Source organism: Oryzias melastigma, linkage group LG20, assembly GCF_002922805.2.
Source record: "Oryzias melastigma strain HK-1 linkage group LG20, ASM292280v2, whole genome shotgun sequence".
Classification (NCBI taxonomy): domain Eukaryota; kingdom Metazoa; phylum Chordata; class Actinopteri; order Beloniformes; family Adrianichthyidae; genus Oryzias; species Oryzias melastigma.
This window is the reverse complement of record NC_050531.1, coordinates 7,262,550-7,283,824: the sequence shown is the minus strand read 5'-3', so window position 1 is coordinate 7,283,824 and position 21,275 is coordinate 7,262,550. Positions and strand designations below refer to the sequence as shown.

General features: G+C 36.7%; 2 protein-coding genes across 2 annotated transcripts in view; one reads left to right on the top strand and one right to left on the bottom strand.

Moving 5' to 3' along the window:
• lmbr1 (limb development membrane protein 1) overlaps window positions 1–13,762 on the bottom strand; it is a 40,200-nt gene extending 26,438 nt beyond the window's left edge. Inside the window, exons 1-5 of the mRNA XM_024279732.2 lie at window positions 13,586–13,762; window positions 8,003–8,075; window positions 7,035–7,074; window positions 5,596–5,735; window positions 4,663–4,766 (exon numbers count right to left, since the gene is read on the bottom strand). Coding sequence (XP_024135500.1) covers window positions 4,663–4,766; window positions 5,596–5,735; window positions 7,035–7,074; window positions 8,003–8,075; window positions 13,586–13,648 — 420 coding nt within the window. The 5' untranslated portion in view covers window positions 13,649–13,762. The remainder of the gene's footprint in view (window positions 1–4,662; window positions 4,767–5,595; window positions 5,736–7,034; window positions 7,075–8,002; window positions 8,076–13,585) is intronic.
• A 110-nt stretch (window positions 13,763–13,872) lies between these two features.
• On the top strand, window positions 13,873–20,970 carry nom1 (nucleolar protein with MIF4G domain 1). The gene is made up of 11 exons (XM_024279731.2): window positions 13,873–14,939; window positions 15,016–15,128; window positions 16,494–16,689; window positions 16,837–17,160; window positions 17,283–17,393; window positions 17,578–17,748; window positions 18,241–18,362; window positions 18,445–18,577; window positions 20,115–20,246; window positions 20,354–20,463; window positions 20,624–20,970. The coding sequence occupies exons 1-11, from the start codon at window positions 14,028–14,030 to the stop codon at window positions 20,799–20,801; spliced, it is 2,502 nt and encodes an 833-aa protein (XP_024135499.1). The 5' UTR covers window positions 13,873–14,027; the 3' UTR covers window positions 20,802–20,970.
• The last annotated feature ends 305 nt before the right edge of the window (window positions 20,971–21,275 follow it).

Here is a 21,275-nt window from a genome sequence, read left to right as displayed (position 1 = left end):
TCTGATGCATCTGCTTGAAGACAACCAGATACATGAACAAATCGGGGGTGTCTAAATCCAGGCCTTGAGGGCCAGGGTCCTACATGTTTGCAAATCAACCTGCCACTGTCAACAGCAGATGAGGCTGGATTTCTGGAAAACTAGCAGGAGGCCGGCTGTCGAGGCCTGAATTTGAACATCCCCAATGTACATCTTCATTTTCCTCATCAAAGCTGGAATCTGACTCAAAACTGTATGACTGGAATGCTCTAATATTTCTCGCCTGTACAGTCAGGTTAGGGTTGTGAGAGGCTGTAAGCTAGTGGGAGAGAGTTCAAAGATGGATGTTGGGAAGTAGGGGCAGGATTACTTCATGGCAAAAGTACGCCAGAATATACACAACAGCGGTTTTGTAAGTTTAAAATAGCTAAGCTACACCAAAAAGCCATTATTTACTTCTGTGGTTTAGAGCAGACCCATGTTAAGAAAAGCGCTTCTCAGCGCAACGCAGTTTACGCTCGCGGCGGAGGACTTTGTATCCCTCCGCTTGGAGGATGAAAAAAACAAATAAATATCCCATACACACTTGCACTTAAACTGCCCCTTCAAATGGAGGGGAAGGGAGAAAAGGAAGGGAGAAGGGAAGAATTCATATTGGGCCTAAGGCTGAGGTCATCTGGACCCCACAAGATAACACAGGAGTTAAAGGACGTCATGAAAATGGAACGTATGATTGTTGTGCATGTGGCAAGTGTATCCTCAGGTATTTGTAAGGGTAATAAAAGTTGCACGCACTTATGACGTATGGGTGAGGCTGTCATATTGTGACCTTACGCCACACTCTAGTCCAGCAGTCTCCGACCCTGTTCCCCATGAGCTAATGGCTTGCTTGTTTTGAAGCTTCAGTACTGGTCACTTGGATCAGATGAGTTCAGTCAATCAGAAACCAGACTCGCTCAATCCAGCTAATCAGGAATTATTGAAGTGAGGCTTGCTGCAAAACAAGCAGGGCAGTAGCTCACAAGACAGAGGGTTGCAGACGCTTGCTCTAGTCATTAGTAATGGCCCCTTACTGACTGTACGCAAATACTGCACGCACAGGGTGTGCAGGTGATATGTAAGGGCTGGGGTTGCGTCTCACCAACTACACCCTTTAAGTTCCAGTCCTTATTATGACTTGTCATCTGCAGTGTGAGCAAAGAAAAAAATATGCATGGACCTTTTTTCTCTACAGGCTCACCGAGTGCTCTACAACCATAATATTTAGTGTGAGTTATCTGCTTGCCCCGTACAGGTTTACCCATGTGTCGCCCCCAGATATCTAAAAATAAGAGGACTTTGACTGAGACCTAACCTGTTCTGGAGTCAAAATCCTTTGCTACTGAGCTTATTTCAGTGTTGAGTTTAAAAGAAACAAATACAGCAAACAGTTCTGTCTCAAAGCTTCATGCAACGGCCTTAAAGTGCAAAAAAGTATCTGCGAAGTTTCACAGATGCACAGCAAAAAGGCAAAGAAAAGGCTCAAAGCTGCACGGGAGCTTTCTCCTAGCTGGTGCCATCAATTCTTGGCAGGTCAGCAGGTGGTGGCAGCAATCATCTCACGCACCATCCCTCTGCTAACTGTCAGGGAAGCGTGCAACAAGGGCAAAGAGTGTAATAAGTGTAGAAGGGGGCAGGGCCCTTTTTTCACTCCCTGGCAAAAAAAAAAGACTGCTCTCTTTGCTAAAGACATGCCAGATGCTAAGAGACCTTATTAGTGTATCCTTCAGCCAGTCAGCCACAGCGCAATGACCGTGTCAAAGACAGAAAGCAGGAAAAGAGGGACATTCCCCTGTAAAGCTGTGTAATGAACTTCAAACGACTCAAGACTTCTTAATAAAGTCCCAATGACACAGAAGAATGGAAAAAGAATAGAATCAAGACAAATGACTGTAGAAAGAGTCAGCAATGGTTCCTTTACTAATTACCCAAAATGCATACGATGAGTCAGGAAGAAAGTCTTATTTAAGCGTGGCATCTTTTGGTATTATTTCTATTTTGTTTTGGCATCAGTCTCTATTGTCAATACGTTTTCAATGAATCAACGAATAGACTTTTCTTTCCATTGTGCAAACAATAGGTGAGTATCAAACACACCTTTCAGTCAACAGATAACTTAAACTTCACTAAGCTAGTTCAAGACTTTCAAACGAACCGCTACAAATCAAGTCAAATGCTCCGAACCAAAACGGTTAAGAACTGGTCCAGAATTGATCAAGTTCCACAACTTTTTACTTCGTTTAGAAACACTGAGTCATGAGAGGACGGGAAACCTCGCTTGTCCTTTTTCAAATTCCCAGCTCAAGCTAATATGTTGCTGCGGTTACGAACATTGTAACCGGCAGCTTTAGGGAGACACCGTGACCTTAAAGGAAGGTATGTAAACACCACTTTATATTCCTCAACTGGCTTTGCCAGAAAGAAGGCCTGGGAAAAATGTCTGCATGTTCAGGAGATTTGAAATAAATATCCGAGGCCCTATTGTGGAGCTCCAACAAAGAGGAGTATCTTAGTAACACCAAACGGGTTTGCTGGGCGAGACGTTTTCTCTTCACTCCTCCTCCTCCTCCTCCTCAATAAACACACTTCTCATCATTGGCGAGTTAGGGCTTAGGATGAGATTGATGAGGAGTTTCTTTAACAGCCAAATGAAACCTGTTGGCCCTTTGCTGGGTCAGTCATGGGGTCAGACTCGTTCCAACTCGTTTTAGGATCAAACACATTTCAATACTGGCTTCAACCAAAAGCATGCCTGCAACAATTTAGACGTCTTTCAACAGATTCCGCTGTTAAAAAATAACTTAACAATAACCCCAGCTTAAATAAGTAAATGAAGATTTGGCTCCAAAATATTCATTGTAGATCCCAAAATAATTTATAATAATAATAATAATATATTAAGGATTTATTATTAAACTAATTTCAAATTGATTCAAATAAAAAAGTACGAAAAAGCCTTTCCGGTCTATGTCTAAACATACAAATCTGACGTTCAATTCTAGCACAAGCTTAAACATCAATATTAGGCCTTGACCAATAAAAAAGTAGCGTTTCTGATCATTTAATTTCTAAAATAATGAGACACAGCCACATCACAGTGTGTGCAAATGAGAACCCAACATACTGGACAACCTCTGGCAGTCAAAGATGCAGCTTTTCTGCAGAAAGCAGCTGTAAAGCTCGACATTTTACAGCAGCAAATAAAGCTAAATCATAACATCTGACATCAGGACCCCAAGTCCCCCTGATTCATCCACAATTTGGACAATTTGTGAAACAATCAATCAGGCCAGCGACAGAACCTCTAAAGAGTTGAGCATTAAAAAAGAAAAACATTTTAAAAAGCATCCACATTTCCATCCTTATTCTCTTGGCGTCTTTTAGTGCATCGTCAAAAGTAAACACAGCCACATGAAAAAGCTGACTCGGAACGTTAGTAATGAAATTCATCATTTGCTTCATTTCCGCACTCAAAGGGATCTTGCGGGGCTTCAACATTAGCCTAGGAGGTTAAAATGCCACATAAAACCTTATGATGTTGTGGTTTAATGCTGTTATAGGATAAAAGGATAATGCCACATTATAAAAGCTGGGATCTGCGGTTAACTTTCTTCTGGTGTCGGTCACATTATTTCCTCCACAGGCAGGCCGGATCTTAAAGTGGAACGAGACAATCCCTCCCGTATTTTCTATCCTCTTTAACATACACTTAATATATAACTAGATGTGCTGCTGAACACTGAACAGTACTTCCCTTTCATGGAAGGAAAGGGTTTGAATAAAAGTGACAGAAAAAAAAATGCTGTGATTGTGCTTCCTGCACATCAAGGCCTCTAGAAATCCAACAAAAACAAATTAGCGGACTAAAGAAAAAACAGAACTGGCTGTACGCTACAGTACAGACCAATTTTTATGTGCTTTTGCCAGGAGGGACATAAACCAGAGAGAGTTCAAACTGTGACACAGGATAGAGGTGTATTAAAAGTAAATCTTTTCCCCTCCATTTTGCAGGGCTCTATTGTCCCGTCATGTTGCTGCGACTTTATGGACTTTTGGTACACAAGCCTCCAGCCTCTTTTTTTTTTTTTTTCCTTAAGGGGGGAGTCAAGTAATCAATTAAACGAGGAAGTTCGCTGAGCCTTACAACTCGATTATTAGCCTGCGCTTTTGAAGTTTTATTTTAGGGGGCTGGGAAGCGGGTGACAAGGAATCAGACTTTAAATCAGTGGGGCCGATGCAGCAGTGTTGAAGCGTTTGCAGCCTATAGACTTATTGAAAGAGTTTGTCAGGATGTGGCACTAGGCGAAGACCAGATTCAAACTTAATGAGCTTTCTGCGGTGGCAGTTACAGTCAGTTGCTCGAGTCACGAAAAGGGCAAATGCTGGAGACACCTGTTGCTGCTTTGGGCGCTGACCCAAAAAAAAAAGAAAGACAGAAAAAAGCTATTTTTTGTTTACATTTTTATACTTGAATTTTATTAAATTCAGGTGTACCTCAAACCATTGTGGAATAAAATAAACAAAAAGCTGCAAGATGTTTGTTCACAATTTGTTATGAAATTCAACAAACTTACTTAAAATCTCATTCAACTTTCATTAAGAATACTTAATGTTCTCATTAAAAAAATGAAAGTGGAATTTTACCTTTTTTGATCCTGCAAATCCCTCAGACTCCAAAAAGAAATAGGCGAACGGCATCAACACAAAGAGGCAAAGGTTGGAGAACAACGACACCAGGTTCCAGAGACCTGCAATATCAAAATATTTTACATTCATCAGTCCTTTTAAACATTAATAGTTATCATAAAAGTATGTATTTAAGGTATCAATTTGTTTTTGTCTATTTTTTTTCATAAGATACACCAAGACACGTCTATGACTATTCAAAGGAATTTGAAGTTATGGACTTTACTGCCACCTGGTGGAGGTTTCAACACATCACTGTCAGATAAACATCAGTAAACATGTTGGTACAAGAAAAAGAAAAAATGTGATTGTTTCTAACAGTTGCTCCAAACTTAAATAGATTTCCTTGGTAATAGGTCATGAATTCAGCTTTTATTATTGGTTAAAGACTGATAAAAACACAAATAAATACATTGTTTTATCATTTCAAGAACAGAATTCCAATTCTAACTGTAGAGTGTTCCCTCACTATAACGCTGTTCACCTTTTGCAGCTTCACAGATTGTTTTGGGTGTCATTTTGCCTGTTCTGGGTCCTGACAGACGGTAGATCTTGTCAATCAATCTCATAAATCTGCAGAGTCTCCTGTACAGAATGTGCCGTTTGCCAAATTCACATGGATCTTCAATCACAAGAAGATCTTTGTTTTCATTCCATAAACTAGACTTCTTTTTCTACAAAGGTTTGAACTTTGAGAGTTTAAGCAAGAGAACCCTGCAATAAATGAGGGAAAACACTTAAAGTGCTTTTAAGACATCAGCTGGTGACAGAAACAGCCAAAAAAAAGTTTATGTCTAACTCAGTTAATAGAGATGTTATTCATCTGAGGCATTCTGCATTTTTTTTTAATTTGGAAACACACCCACACACTCATCTTGATGAACTACTAACCATGAATAAGAGATCCGTTGAGCCACTGAATATAATAGTTTCTGGGAAAAGAGAGGAGGATCTCATTGCTGATGATTGAGAAAGGCAGCAGGAACACAGCTCCTCCAGATACTGCCAGGGTGAAGGTGCAGAGGTATAATCTGAGAAGGAAGGGGGTAAAAACACACAACCGGTCAAAAATGTAAACCGAATGATAACAGGCTCCATTATTGATTTGATGATGATACAAAAAACAGGGCAAAAAATACTGGTGTTTTTTAAGATATCTGATTAATTACAACAATAATCAGTTTGTAGGATGCTGTTTGTAAAATCTACAAATTAGTAAAGTAGGCATGTCAATCAAGCTAAAGAATCATGACTATTTCTTCGGATGATTCTTTCACTTTTCATAAAATCAAAACCAACCAAGTTGAAGATGTTATAGAGAATCAGCTACCAGAAAAAACTTTGCATAAAAGTGATTAAAAACGCATAAACTGAACCTTTATGAGTCTATAAATAACCAAAAACTATTTTTCTGTATTTTTGAAACGTCCTTTAAACATGTGTTTTGTTTATTTGCGCAAACAACATTAAAAGTAACAGTCAAGTAAAACAAAAATAAAAGACACAAAACCTAAAACATGGAAATTACAAACAAAAATTCACCTTTCAACAAAAAAATTGAAATTTGCCTGCTCATGTCACAAAGTGTTCTTAGCATAGAAGACACTGAACCCCAATGATGGTTATAAGTTGGTGCCAGTTTGAGGCAGCAGAGATGTGCTCAGTGTGTGGATGGATGAATGAGACCGTAACTGTAAAGCGCTTTAGGCCTTCTAAGAAGGTACTAAAGTGTTATATAAAAATAAACTAAACAAATATTTCACAGGAGCTTTTTTTCATAAGTCGTTTAGCAGAAGTCAATGAGCTGCTCCATTTGCTATAGTTCATAACTTCACTGTCGACACAAAACAGCTGCATCTCCCTACATCCATTTCTGAAAATGAATGTCCGTTTACACAGAAAGTCATCATACTGTAGCTCTGGATGTTCGCATTCATGAAAATATTTTTTCTCAAAACAACTTGAGTCTCGACAAAGTCAAAGCTAAAAAAAATGGCTAATCTATTATTGTTTTTCCAATTTGGCTGACCATGTCAAATTAAAGAAGCTGCTGAGTTTGCCCCAAACATAATGAGAGAAACTCAAAATTATTCTTAATTTATGCATTTTTATGCAGCCCTTTGGCTTATAAATGTCTAATTGACACAAATAATGTATTAAATATAGAAAATAAAAAAATACTTTAACAAATAACCCTTGCAATAGACTGGCGACCTGTTCAGGAAGTACTTCACCTTGTCCCAACATTAGCTGGGATTAGTTCCAGCAACTCTATGACCCCAAAGGAATGAAGCGGGTTTAGGATGGATGGATATAACCGTTAAACTTACGATATTCTGTTGACAATAGCATCTTCATCCTCGTGTTCATCTGTAAAAGAAACAGAATCTGAATAGGCACAAACGTTTGGAAGAAATCTTTAAAATGAAACAAAACTCAACACAATAGTAATTAGAAAATACTTTTCAGATAACAAACTTTTTTTAACTAGTTTGTTTTGTCCAAATAACAACTTTAGCTGTTTAGTTACAAAACGTTCAACATCCTGTAGAGAAATAGATGCGTTTGTTAATAACTTTGCACTATACAGACTCATGTGCAATTCTAATTTGTGTGTCACAAACCATAAACTTATTTTCTAGACATTTTGAACAAACAACAAACATTTCTAACAAGGCTTTCCAGATCATTCTCAGACACTACAGGTATTAACTATTCAATTGTTTTTTTGTGAATGACTGCCTTGGGTTAAGTGCTCCATACCTGGAATTGACAACATAAAAGACATTGTTCGCATAGCATTGAGCTGTAATGCCAAAAATATTGCAACCAGTCCAGCCAGAGTTTAAACGAGTGCTGCGACTTTGTGACAGTTTCATGTTCTTCCAAAGGCTGAATGGACAGAGAAAAGTCTTTGTCAGAAGTGAACAAAACGTCGACCTCTCCAGGAGTTCTTGTAAAACTTGAGGATTTATTGAGGGATTACAACAACACAGAAGAGAGCACGTCAGCAATAAGAGAACTGTTTTACACTTGTACTCATGTTACCCAGCCCTGAAAGCAATGAAGGGTGGATACGGTTCATTCTGCTACTGAGCTAACTAGGGCAGATTACTCTATTAGAACTGGTGTTGCTCTCTTCTGTACAACTAAACCTTTTACACCTTGATGTTTCTTCACACAAAACTGTCATCAAAATCTCATCAAAGAGACAAAAAATTGATTTACTGACAGAAGATGCTTCCACTCATGGCCTGATTTTACTGAGCCGATGTTAAATGTGTCAGAGAAGACTCACCACTCTTCCTCTTGTATCTGGTTATGATGCAGTAGGACACAATGTAGAGGACGGCAAACAGGAGGAAGCAAATCTGAAAACGGAAAAAACAAGATGAATCACAACAGCTGGTGTTCCGAGGCATTTTTACAAAAAACATTTCATTCATCTGGCTCAGATAAACAGTTGAGATATTCAAATCAACTAAAATGTATATAAATGTATATAATCTGATTGTTAGTTCTGGATTCAAGTCGGATGTAAAGCTTTAAAAGATGATAAAACCCAAGTAATAATAATAAAATAAATCATTAATTCAAAGTTAAGCACAACTAACTCAGTGTTTGGAAAATATTTAAATACATATTTGCTGTAGGAAGTATCACCTTATCTACTCTTTTCTTGTTGGTATCAAAGAACAATAACATTCCTCAACTAAAATACGATTCCATAACAGCAGATTGCATAACTTGTCCCAAGTACAAATCCAGTTTTAGAATCCCAAATGCTTTTGGCTTAGAACAGCCTTGCAACATGTAGCTTGGTTTTAATTATGTCAATGTGTAAACTTCTTAGCCCAGATTACACAAAATCTAGCTTTCTTAGTCGAGTTTTCACATCGAGTTAGATGAATTGCTCTTTCATCCAGTCAAACCCAAAATAATTTAAGCAGGCGACGTAGAAGGAACAACAATAGAGAAGAATAATAAGCATTTGGTGAAACGTGACATTGTAAAGCTGTCAAACTCACAACTCTACTTAGTACTTCTCTGGAGCCAAATTAGCTAATTAATAATGCGCTTAAAATGAGAACTAACACACAATATTGAACAATTCAGATATCTCAAGATGGTTCCGGACTCAAAATTATGTTCAGAGAATGCATTAAAAATATTTGTGTAACTTAAAATACGTTAGAGCATCTATGACAGATAAAGTGGCAACACATTTTTGCATTCTATGATATTTTATCTGCTTCTTCTGTTATGCTGAATCATTCTAACGAAAATCCCACACATTTTTTTTCATCCCACATTCTTGATGAATACAATTTTCTGAGTTGTTCCTGTTTCAAACTATTTAAATCTGCCTGTCTGGTCTGTAAAGTCCTTCATGGTCTAACTGAGAGAGTTTATTAAACAAAAATCGGTCAGGGTCTGTTGCAGAGTAACTTGAGCCGCCATAAGTGGCAACTGTGAGCTTCTATTTGTGCAAACATCTTTTTCTGAAAAGGTCATACACGGGTTTACCATTGTGGAACGGCATACCTCTCACTTTCACGGAAAAAACAAGTTTTGTTCCCTTTGAAAGAGAACGAAAACTGTAACTAAGAGACACTCAAAAATGCAATCATACATTACCTGGAATTGGTACATATATTTTCTTGACATGCATTAATCTTGTGCTAATACCCATGCAGGGTTCTTGCAATTTACCCTTCTTAGTAGTGCTGTCACAAATTATTATTTTAATAGTCGACTAATCACCGATTATTTTTTCAGATTAGTCGACTAATTAGGTCATTGGATGTATAGCACACATCTTAACCATCATTAGCTTTAAACTAACTAAAAACTAAATATATAAAACATTACCTGGGAAAATGCTAGAGTGAATGCTGTAAGCTGAATTTTGCTGCTGAAGATGCTAGTACTGATAGCTGATAATGCTGAAATTGATAGGTAAAAACACTGAAACAGATAGCTAAAATCGATTAAACTAATAGCTAAAAATGCTGAAGCTGATAGCCAAAAAAAACATTAGTTAAATGCTAAATTAGCCTAAAAAAATGAAAAATGCCCAAGTTAGCCAAAATAGCTAGCATGCAGCTAAAAGTTAAACTTCAAAATAGCCAAAAAAAAAACAAAAAAAGCCTAAATTAGCCAAGATAGCTAGCATGCAGCTGAAATATTAGCTGAACTCCAAAGTAGCCTAAAAAAAAACCTTAGTAAATGCCAACATAGTCAAAAAAGCTAGCAGAATGTCAATATAACTTCTAACTTTTCTACATTCCGACTCCATATAATATAAAGTAACGACTAATCGAAAATTAAATTAGTCGTCGACTATTTTAATAGTCGATTAGTCGACTAATCGTGGCAGCCCTACTTCTTAGTATTTTTGTACATTATTGCCTTCTTTTTTCATTAATTTTAATAGTTTTATTGTTCATATTTATAAATTTATCTCCTCCTCCTACTAGATACTACCACAAATGGAATAGATTACCGCTAACCTAAAATAAAAGAAATGGAGCGCATATTTCCACTCATTCTTGTGTTGTCAAGCAGACATCCTTAATTAAAAAAAGAGTAAACATAGTTGATTTAATACACGAAAATATGCCAAGTTACAATCGATATGTGTTTCATTATTTCTGTCTAATAAGTTACACTAATTCTATTCAAATTAAATTAATTACTTTAAAATTGCTAACAAGGAAAAAAAAAATCTTCCCGTTAAATTGCAGGTTGCCTTTCAAAAGCAAAGCAGTGAAAAGGTCACCTAATGAAAGTAGTTCAACAACACACTTGACATGATTACAAGAAACACCAACATAAGTGGTTCTCACATGATATCCACATACCATCACCTCGATGCTATTTACTGTTGGACAAATCCCTAAAACCCTTCTCAAGTAACTTAGTTGTTACTCAAACCCTGATCTTTGACACAACAGTAAGATAAATGTCACTAAAATATACATTTTCTCAGCATTCAGAGTTCCTACTTGCAATAAAAACTTTTTTTTTTTTTTCCTCTTTCTGGCTCTTTAACCCTCGTGCTCTCTTATGGGGTCCAGATAACTCCACCCTTACATTGAGGTGTTAGCCCTTCCGTGACAAAGGTGGGCAAGACTTCATGTCTGTCATTGGACACCAGTAAAGATCAACAATCATTGAAAAAAAAGTTCAGCGCACTGTCTTGTGGGGGCCAGATGACCCTACTTTTAATGTAAACAAGCCTAGGAGAGGGGAAGGGTTAAGGTGGACAGCCCACTTGTGTGTTCAAATTAACAGGGTGCAATAAATCACTGTTTATCTCTGTATACTTAAGACTAATTAGATAACCAAAGATTCATAACAAGCTGGAAAGTCAGAAGGATTACGTTTCTCCTCCTCTACCGCCGTAGTGAGACAGCATGTAACTAATGTTAGAAGCCCCCAGTTCAGCACTTTGCACCCTGTCAGCACTGCATAACTGAGCATGGCCGAGCTCTGATTATGAAATGACTCGGCTACATCGTATACATTTCAGACAAACCTCCTCAACTGGTCTCGATGTGATACAAAATGTCATATGACACATTTACAACTTTTTCCCCATTTCGCAGGCTCAAAAAAATGCACAAAAAATTGTTTATTTAACTTAAACTACAGACTGTAATGACACTGGTTGGGTCCAAAATCCCCAAAACACACAATATAGAGCTTTTAAACTAATAAAGCAACAAAAAAGAGAGACAGGGAGGTAGCAGCAAATTTAAAACGAAGAAATGCAGTCAATGCAGCAGGAAATCACATTATCAGTAACACAGTTTTCAATGAAAAAGTCTCAAACGTAGACAAAGACAAGCTTGATAATAGGAGGACATCAACATGAACAGTTTGCAAATGTTCTTAATTTTTTTTAAAACCTTTTTATTTGATAAACTCCAGCTGGAGTAGAGCTGAAATTGTTTTTGGTTTTAACCTTTGAAAAGTTCTTGCAAATAACTGATATGTCCCAGTTAATCCACTAAAAGGATTCAATAGGATGATCTATTGGAGACAAAAAAATATGTTTGAAATGCCAATTCAAGTGTGCCCCATTGTGTTATGATAAAAGAGAACACTTAAGATGGAACAGATTTTTACATTGAAAGAAGTAAAATAACTATACAGAGGCGTCTTGTGTGGTTTTGTGGAAATTACTGATAATGTCACATTGGTAACATTTCATGCGAGAGTACTTTTTTCCCAGTGGAGTGTATTTTACGCATTCTTAACAAACAAGCCAAGACACATTTTAAGAAATATTTGCAGCTAAGCCCTTTGTGGAAAACCCCATTTTCTAGATTTAACATCCATCAGAACAAGTGTAAGATCTTGTAACAGAAACATGTTTACTAGCTTTGACTCAGCACTGCCACATAAGTAACATCAGACAGAAAACCATCCTTATGATAGTTCACTTAATCATTAATGTTAGATGATACACTGACATTACAACTTGGTGCGCAGAGATTATGTAAAGAGAGCTGATATGGGATACAGGGCTTAGACGCAGCTATAGTCGCTCAGGACAAAATGTGCAAGCCAAACCCGTGATGTTGAGATTGCCAAAGAAATGGTAGATAGTTAATCTAAGTATTTGTCAAGAACTCTTTCTTAAAAAAATATTTTTTGAACTAAAATTTTAGACAATACTTTTAAAGGGGGCAAGCGTGTTTTGTGAGTGAGTGTAAAAAATGTGAATAAAAAATGTTTAAATTATTATACAAAATTTTACAATATTAACTTAAATTAAGGTTAAAGTTTAGAAGGTAACAATTTCACGAGATGTATAATATTGAACCATGCATTTACTTTTATCTTTCTAAAACCTATTTGTTTAATCCTACAATTTATACTGAATAAGACTACATTCTCATTAACATAATTTAAAAATATACATAAAAACTAACACAAAAGCTATTTAAAAAAACTAATTTTATGAATCTAAATTAGTTGTTTATTTCAAACTTATTAAAGAAATATGTATACAAAAAGACATCCATACAAGTTATCTGAGGTTAAAAGGGGTGTGGAATGAAGTTCCTCCCCTTCAATCAAAACATTGAGATGGCATTTTCAATGCAAATATTGATCAGACTAATCCTTTTTATTTCAAACCCAGCCCCTTTTTTCCCTTCAAACAAGCTTATCCGGTTAAGCTCAGATCAAAAATATTTATCTAAGTATTGATGCAATGATTTCCAGTCATGCAGAAATGAGTTGCAAAAAGCTGCACACTAAGCAAAATAACAAATGCATTCAGCAACATAAAATTCAAAAATTAAATTAAAAATGTCTTGTTTTTCAGTCTAGATGTGTAAATACCAGACAAACGGGGATTTTTTTGGGGGGATGTTTTACTTAAAGTTTTTCAAAACAAAATGACAGCAATTAAAAATCTATATAGCTTAATCGCTGGTTACTGTAACATAGACTGATTAGTACACCACAGACGAATATTTTTGTGTTAAAAATTTAATAACAGAAAAATAAATAAAAATTTTACTCATTTCTGTTTCACTTTAGATAATGTTAGATTTTTTGACACATAAATCACGTCTGAATTAACCAAAACGTCGTTTTTTTATTTTTTTAAACCACCTCCGTATTTAGATGCTAGTAGCTAGCAGCAGCGAACGTCAATAGAAACAAGTGTTTTACTAGAACTCTGTTAACATTTTTTATATTCAAATTACAAATGCTCTCATTGTTAACAAGCAAAAAACTGACATGTGGTTTATAGTGTGATTGAAAACATTACGTTTATTTAGTGAGAACAAGTCAGGACTAAATGCGTTAGCCAGCTAGCTATAGCCAGCTAGCCATGGCTTGCAGTTCCGTTACTTACGATATACTCTCGAACTTGGCTGTGAAAATTCTGCTCTCTGATGGTAACATCGTCTTCTTCCATTCTTCATATTGCAAATACGAAAAAAAAGCGACACGCTCTCTACATCACAGTTCGCGCGAACGGCGACACTTTCAAAAAACCTCCAGCTGCTTCCCTCCTCGGCATAAACAGCCCTGACAGCAGCAAAGCGCAAGCCGCTCCTTTCCAAATACAAAACGCCCCCAAATAAACTCCGTCACCAGCGGGTGACGAGCTTCCGGTGTGCCCCGGAAACAGATGGTCACGTGTCCAAAGGTCATATCAACAACATCGCCCGCATGTGCAATTTAAGGTAAAAAGAAAATAGATGATAAAAAGTAAAATATAACATATTTGAATGCCAAATTTTGTATTTAAGATAGACTATTTTTTATTTACAACTTGAGAAACATTTGTAATAATGAAAGGCAAAATCAGGCAGAAGATGAAGAAAAAGAAGGCGAATCCAGTACTACAAAAATACATGACGACCGTGGATGATTTCGTTAAAAGCCAAAGTGTTCCAGATGAATCAGAGAGCAGACACGAGCTGAGATTTGTGAAAAAGAAAAGCAGAAAAGAACTACGCAAAGAGAAGCGAAAAATGAAGAAAGCCCGAATGAAAAGTCATTATGAAGGCAAGAAGAGCGCCTGTTTAATCCCCAGTGATGACAAGAGCACAACAACAAAGACAGAAAAACAGAAGAAAAAGATTGACAAAAGAAAGGAAGTGTCAAAGACTGCCTCTGTGGAAAAAGACAAATCTAAAAAAGCTGAAACTTCCAAAAAAGGGAAAAAAGTCAACAGACTGAAAGAATCAAGAAATTTGGCTTTGTTGGAGGCAAACGAACAAGAGGACAGAGAAATAAAGAAACTAGAGCGATGTCTTGGGCTGAACAAGAGGAAAAACAAGAAGACTCTTCCACAGTCTTTCGTGACTGATGGACTGGATTACATCCTGGGCGTCCTGGACTCTGGTTCTTCAGCTGCAGGAATGTACACAGGGGATGACGATGATGAGGACGACATGGACATGGCCAAAGAGAACTTTGAAAAGCTTGAAGACAGCGACTCTCAGCAGTCAGAAGATGATGAAAAAGCTGAAGATGAGATGGCCAGTGATGTGAGCGAGAATGATGATGAAGAGGAGGATGATGATGAAGAGGAGGAGGAGGATGATGATGAAGAAGAGAATGACATGGAGGAAGATGAGGAGGATGTAAGTGAAGACAATGGGGAGCTGATTGAAAGTGATGCAGAAGATGAAGAAAACAAAGAAGAATTGGAGGATGACGATGATGAAAATACTCCTTCCAACTTAAAGTCAGAAGCTGTAAGTTCAGATGCTTAAAGTTCCTAATTTCACCAAATTCTGATTTATTTATGAATATTCTTCTCCTTATCTTAAGGTCACCACTACACCTGGAAAGTATGTTCCTCCTCAGCTGCGTAACACTGGAGATGATAAACGCAAAGCTGAGCTGGAAAAACTCAGAAGGAATATCAAAGGCCTCTTAAACAGGTAACAGTTCTACTGTATGTTTATAAAATTATTTAAATTTTTTATTCAGTCAACTTGTAATATTCAAATGGCAATTTTGTTTTCTTTATCTGTCCTTTTTGGAAAAATTATTTCTGATCCAAATCCTAAGCTAAACTGTATTTTAAAGAAAGTTTAATACATTAAACTATTTATCAAATAACCAAATACCATTCTTTCCTGTGTTCACAACATGTATTTTAATATGATTGCATGCAATCAACATAGTAGTTCATTAGCTTATAAGAAAAATGAGCTGTAATGACATTGTTTTTTAAAGGTTTGGAGGACCTCCTCAGAAACCTTAATCGACATTTTGAGATATGCTACAGATTTTAGTCCTGGTACTATTTCCCCCCTGAAATTCACAGAACATGTAAAACAAAAACCCAATTCATAAAATTTAGAAAGGAACTACAATCCAGCCTAATTGGTGTCAGTTTAATGTTTTCTTATTTCCTGTAAAATTAAACTGTAATTTAAATAATCTGACAAATCCACAAAAAGTAGAAACATTCTCTTTTGTATGTAAAAACACCAAAATGACCTGTATGCGATTAATGTTTAAGATAGAACATGTTAAAGCTTAATTTAATTTACACTGATTATATTTTTTATAATAGCTCTCAGCGAGAGCCGTAAAGTTTCACCTCAAAGTAAAAAAAAAAAAACACTTTGTTTATGTTTTTGGGGCCATTGAGCCATTTATTCATAAAACATTGCTTTGAAATGTTCTCTACAATTTAGTTTTTCTAAATATTACAAATTTAGGTACTTCCTTTATGACACATTCAAGTTCCTTTCAAAATAAAATACATCCTGTGTTTGATCGGATCCGCCAATGCAGCAGATTTACTTTAATTAAAATGCACAAAACATGCAGGTTTGTGTTCTTCATACATTTTCTTCTTTTACTAGTGAATAAAAGCATGACATTAATGTAGAATCCAAATCATTTATACACGTTAATGCAAAAAGATAATGACGCTTTGATTATAAACCACACTGACAGTAGATTAAACCTTTTACCATCATTTTGAAAAGTTAGGCCTCTCTGAAATGTAAAAAATCTAATCATAGATTAATTAATTTGTGAAGTCTGAAGTTTTTTGTTTGTTTGTTTGTTTTTTTAACCCAAAGAGGCACAATGGAGTAAAAAAAAGAGTTGCATGTGGTTCCGGAGTCTCAGGTTTGAGACCCCCGATCTAGTGGCAAAAATTCAAAAGTGTGTCCAGAAAATATTCTGTACACACAACCAGTTTCTGTAAAAGCTTAAAAGGATCAATTTAATTTTTAAGAACTGGAAAGTTTTTAGTGCTTCTCCCAACATTTTTTCTATGTTTTCAGGCTAAGTGAGCCAAACATGGGCTTCATCTGCAATCAGTTAAATGAGCTGTTTATGAGCTACAGCAGGAAAGACATGAATGACACTCTGACAGAGGTGCTGCTTGCAGCCTGTGTTACCACAACTCTGATGCCGGATCGACTAGTAATGGAACATGTGCTGCTTGTCAGTATCCTCCATCATTCTGTGGGACTGGAGGTGAGTAATTGTCTTCCGTATGAACTTTAAAAATGCAGGATTGTCATCTTTGGTTTGACATTCTCTTAGCTTTTATTTTTTTATATAAGAATTTTATCCAAAAAGAGGTTTGTTATTTGATTTTATTGACATTTCATGTCTTTCCAGGTGGGAGCTCACTTTCTGGAGACAGTTGTGCGCAGGTTCGATGAGGTCTACAAGACTTCCAGCGAAGGGAAAGAGTGCGACAACCTCGTGGCCATCGTCGCCCACTTGTACAACTTTCAGGTGGTACACTCCACTCTCATCTTCGACATCCTGAAACTGCTGCTGGGATCGTTTGTGGAGAAGGACATCGAGCTCATTCTGTTTGTGCTGAAGAATGTCGGCTTTGCCCTGAGAAAAGACGACCCTTTGGCTCTGAAGGAGCTCATCTCTGAGGCTCAGCGGAAAGCCAACGACACAAAGTCAAAGTTTCAGGACCAAACCAGGGTTAGCCTTTCATTTAACTCCTTCTTACAAGGATAACCAGTACAATTTTAGTTTTTGAATACTTTTGATGTCTTTGTGTTTATTTTAGAAGACAATCTAACATGTTTGTACCTTTTTTTCAGGTGCGTTTCATGCTGGAAACAATGCTGGCTTTAAAGAACAATGACATCCGAAAGATTCCTGGTTATGATCCTGAACCTGTAGAGAGACTCAAGAAGCTGCAGAGGACTCTGGTGTGTGACAAAGCAGTTTGTCTGAATTTATATCAAGCAATTTTCAATTTTGCCACCAGGTGGCCTCAGTGTACCATAGCAACCTAAATGAATGGATAAAAGCTTTCTTCTTATTGTCACATTAACTATACACATGTAAAAACATGTTTATGGTTTTAGTTCTTTATAAATGTGCGGCACACAGATCCACCGAAGCTCAGGAGGCAGCGATGTGAAACTGAGGGTCTCCCTGGAGAACTTGCTTGCAGCCGAGCAGGTGGGCCGCTGGTGGATCGTCGGTTCATCTTGGAGCGGAGCGCCCATGATCAGCAAGCAAGAAGACCCAACCGCCAAGCACAGCTCTGCTGAAGGCCGGGTACGGCACCCCAACCATAGAAATAATCCTCATTTTACATAAAATGACCACAAACGATCCCAGTTTAAATCACTTTTATGGATGCTTTAAACATTATTTTTGTGGGAATTAATCCATTAATTCAGTTATAAGAATTTTTTCTAGTTAAAAAAAGCAAGATGATTATACGTTTTTTACATAAATATTTAGGCTAGAGCATGTTTTATTCTTTAAAGGGAGGAAAAAAGCAAGAACTAAAATATTTCATTAATTACAAGTAAATACATTTTAAAAAAATATTAAAGCAGAGCAAAAGTTTATATTTAGAAAGCATATTTGTAAAAAATTTAGATGCTAACACAGCAACTAAAGGTCATGAAAAACGTAATTAAAAATAACAAAAAAAATCTGCAAAAACTGTTTTATTTTACAGTACAAGAAGTTTTGTGAGGAACTGTTGAACTAATAGCAAAAACAATGTTTTTCTAACCCTACTATTTGTCTCTTCTTTAGTTTAGTGCCAAAGTTTTAGAGCTGGCAAGGAAGCAGAGGATGAACACTGAGGTCCGAAGAAACATCTTCTGTGTTCTTATGACCAGCGAAGACTACCTGGATGCTTTTGAGAAGCTGTTGAGGTTTGTTTCAGCACCAGAGATGATGGTGGTGTAATTTGCGAGCAGAATGTAACGACTCTGTCAAATGTTTCTCCTTTTAAAGAATGGGACTGAAGGACAAACAAGAAAGAGAGATCGTCCACGTCCTGATGGACTGCTGTCTGCAAGAGAAAACCTTCAACGCCTTCTACGCCGTGCTGGGAGAGAAGTTCTGCTCCCACGATCGGCGCTTTCAGGTACTTTTATCCATCAGTTTGAGAATAAACAGGATAAAAAGTCTTTTTTTCTGTGTAAGACAAAGTCAGATTATCTGTGTTTGTTGAACCTTGTGAGCCCCCCACTAGTTTCTGTGTGTGGCCCATGGATCACCTCTGCAGTGTGGGAGCCTCTGACACCTCTCTCTTCTCAAACTGTGACCGCAAACAATGAGGTTGAGAGCACACTTCACGCCTTCTACGCCGCTGCTGCTGCAATGTCATATCAGAAACTGGGAACCATTGTTTCCATCAAAGAGCTGGAGATGCTGGGAACGTTTGCTGTTCACATGCTAACTGGGTTTAGACGAGAAAGTCAGCTGGTTAAGGTGTCTGACGATGTTTTTGAGACATATTTTTTCACTTATAATAATACATGATCTTATTAGAAATGTAGAAATCTTCTTTAGTGGATTGTAAAATAGACCGTATGTTCTATTAACGCTTCAGAAAAGGTTATTACTGTATTCCTAAAGTAAGTTTATTCAAAGCAGTGTCTTTTCTGTCAAAGTTTGCCTAGACAATTATTTTTAAACAAAGAAATATATGTTAAAAAAGACAAAAAATAAAATGAAAGGAAAATATAACAGACAGAATAAACCAAAATAAAACAGACAAACCAAACTCATAAAATAGTATAAACTGGCATTAAAATTTAAAGACACACAATCCAAAAGTAAATTTACAAACAATCTTTTCAGGATAGTTTGACATATTCTGACCACATTTGATGCAACGTTTCTGTCCATATTTGAATTGAAGATTAAAGTTTTTCCATCTTTTTGTGATTACTTTTTTACTCAGAATGCCCACAAAATGTATATTAGTTTTTCTGTGTGTTGTGTTAAGACCATCATGAGTCCAGTTACAGAAATGCATAAAAATCAATCCATCTTATTTTAAAAATCCCTCTGACTCAGTCTTATATATATTATATTTGTCCTCCATCATGGGAAAAATGCCACAAGAACACGTTAAAAAACACTATTTTTATTGTTGTGGGTATTTCAAGACTATTTATGTGGATGTAACACAAAGTCTGAGATCTTAATGTCAATTGTTACAAAGTAAATGGTCAAAGGAGCAGCCTTGATCTTTCTAAAATACATTAGATTCGTAAGAACCAAAGATTCGATGGTTATTTAAAAGGCTACACCCCCATTTTGGCAGTTTGGAGCTTGAATAGAAAATTAATTGAAATATACAGTTAAATAAAGTGCTAATTAAAATGTTACTTAGCCACAGATGCTAAACATTCTTTAATCCACATTTTAAAGATATATATGTATTAAAAAGTTGGATGTTTATGCATCAAGAATAAATTGAAATCACCAAACCTCTAGTGGTTACTTATGGAATTGCACTTTGCTCCTGTTTGTGCTTCAATCCGGAAGTCAAAGGGTTACCTTAAAAAAAAAAGGAGAATTTGATGCAACAACTAAATATTTTATGATCAAAAACAAAGCTAACATTTTCTCAAGGTGTTGATATTTGTGATTTTAATTGTATATCCCAACAGATGACGTTCCAGTTCAGTCTGTGGGATAAGTTCAGAGAACTGTCCAGCCTCTCCAGCAGCACCTTTAACAATCTGGTCCAGCTGGTGACCCATTTCCTTCAAAAGAAATCCCTCTCACTCTCTATTTTAAAGGTATCAAATGTTTCTCTGTAGGCATCACTTTTTCATATTTTCTTTTTTACTTGATTGTATGAACTGAACAATAAGAATTTATCACTATCTCTGTGTTTGCTTTGTAGGTGATAGAGTTTGGGGAGCTTGATAAGCCGACCGTCCGCTTTCTGCGTCAGGTGTTGACCAAACTGCTAAATAACACCGACCTTGAAGATCTGGCTGCTATATTTGGAAGGTGAGTTTTTTTTTTTTTTACATATATTAAAGAAATATTTTAATCATATGTGCTCCTGGATTAAAAAAAAAATGTCATCATTTTTTTGGCTATTTTTTACTGTCTGCCATGAATTGTAAATTTGAAAAATAAACATCTGTCATTCCGTCTCATTCACCAGGATTTCAGGAATTCCCCAGTTAGCTATGCTCCGGGAAGGCTTAAAGCTTTTTATCAGCCACTTCCTCCTAAAGAATGCACAGACACAGGGACCAGCTGAGCAAGCAGCGCTGCTGTCGGAGCGCGCCGAGGTCGCCGCCAAAGCTATGGAGGCCAAAGAGGCCAAACTCAAACTGTAAACCACACACAGACCAGAAATACTATGGGGCAGAAGGAGGTTTTTATGGATAAAGTACTCTGTATTATGAGTAAAAACCTGTTTATAGACATTTTTTATTCTAATTGATGGTTATTTTCCTTAATTTGATCAAAAAAATCAATGAATAAAATAGATTTCAATTACTGAAACTGATCTTTATTTGATATTCTTTATTCTTATTCATGGAATTAAGCTGTGTCGGTTTGATGGATTTTTCATTCTGTTGATTTTTCCACTCTCTTTCCATTGTGTGCGTGAACCGTGTGAATTAAAGGGCTTGCGGTGTTGCTCATTCATGTTTGCACACTCTGCTGCAGCGACCTGCATGGGGACTCTGCTGTGTTTGCTTCCTGACGCCAGGATCTTCCCACATGGTTAGCATAGCAGAGCCGCTCTGTTACATTTGATACCGACTCCTAATTATTATCTCCATCCGTCTGAATTAATCCAGGGC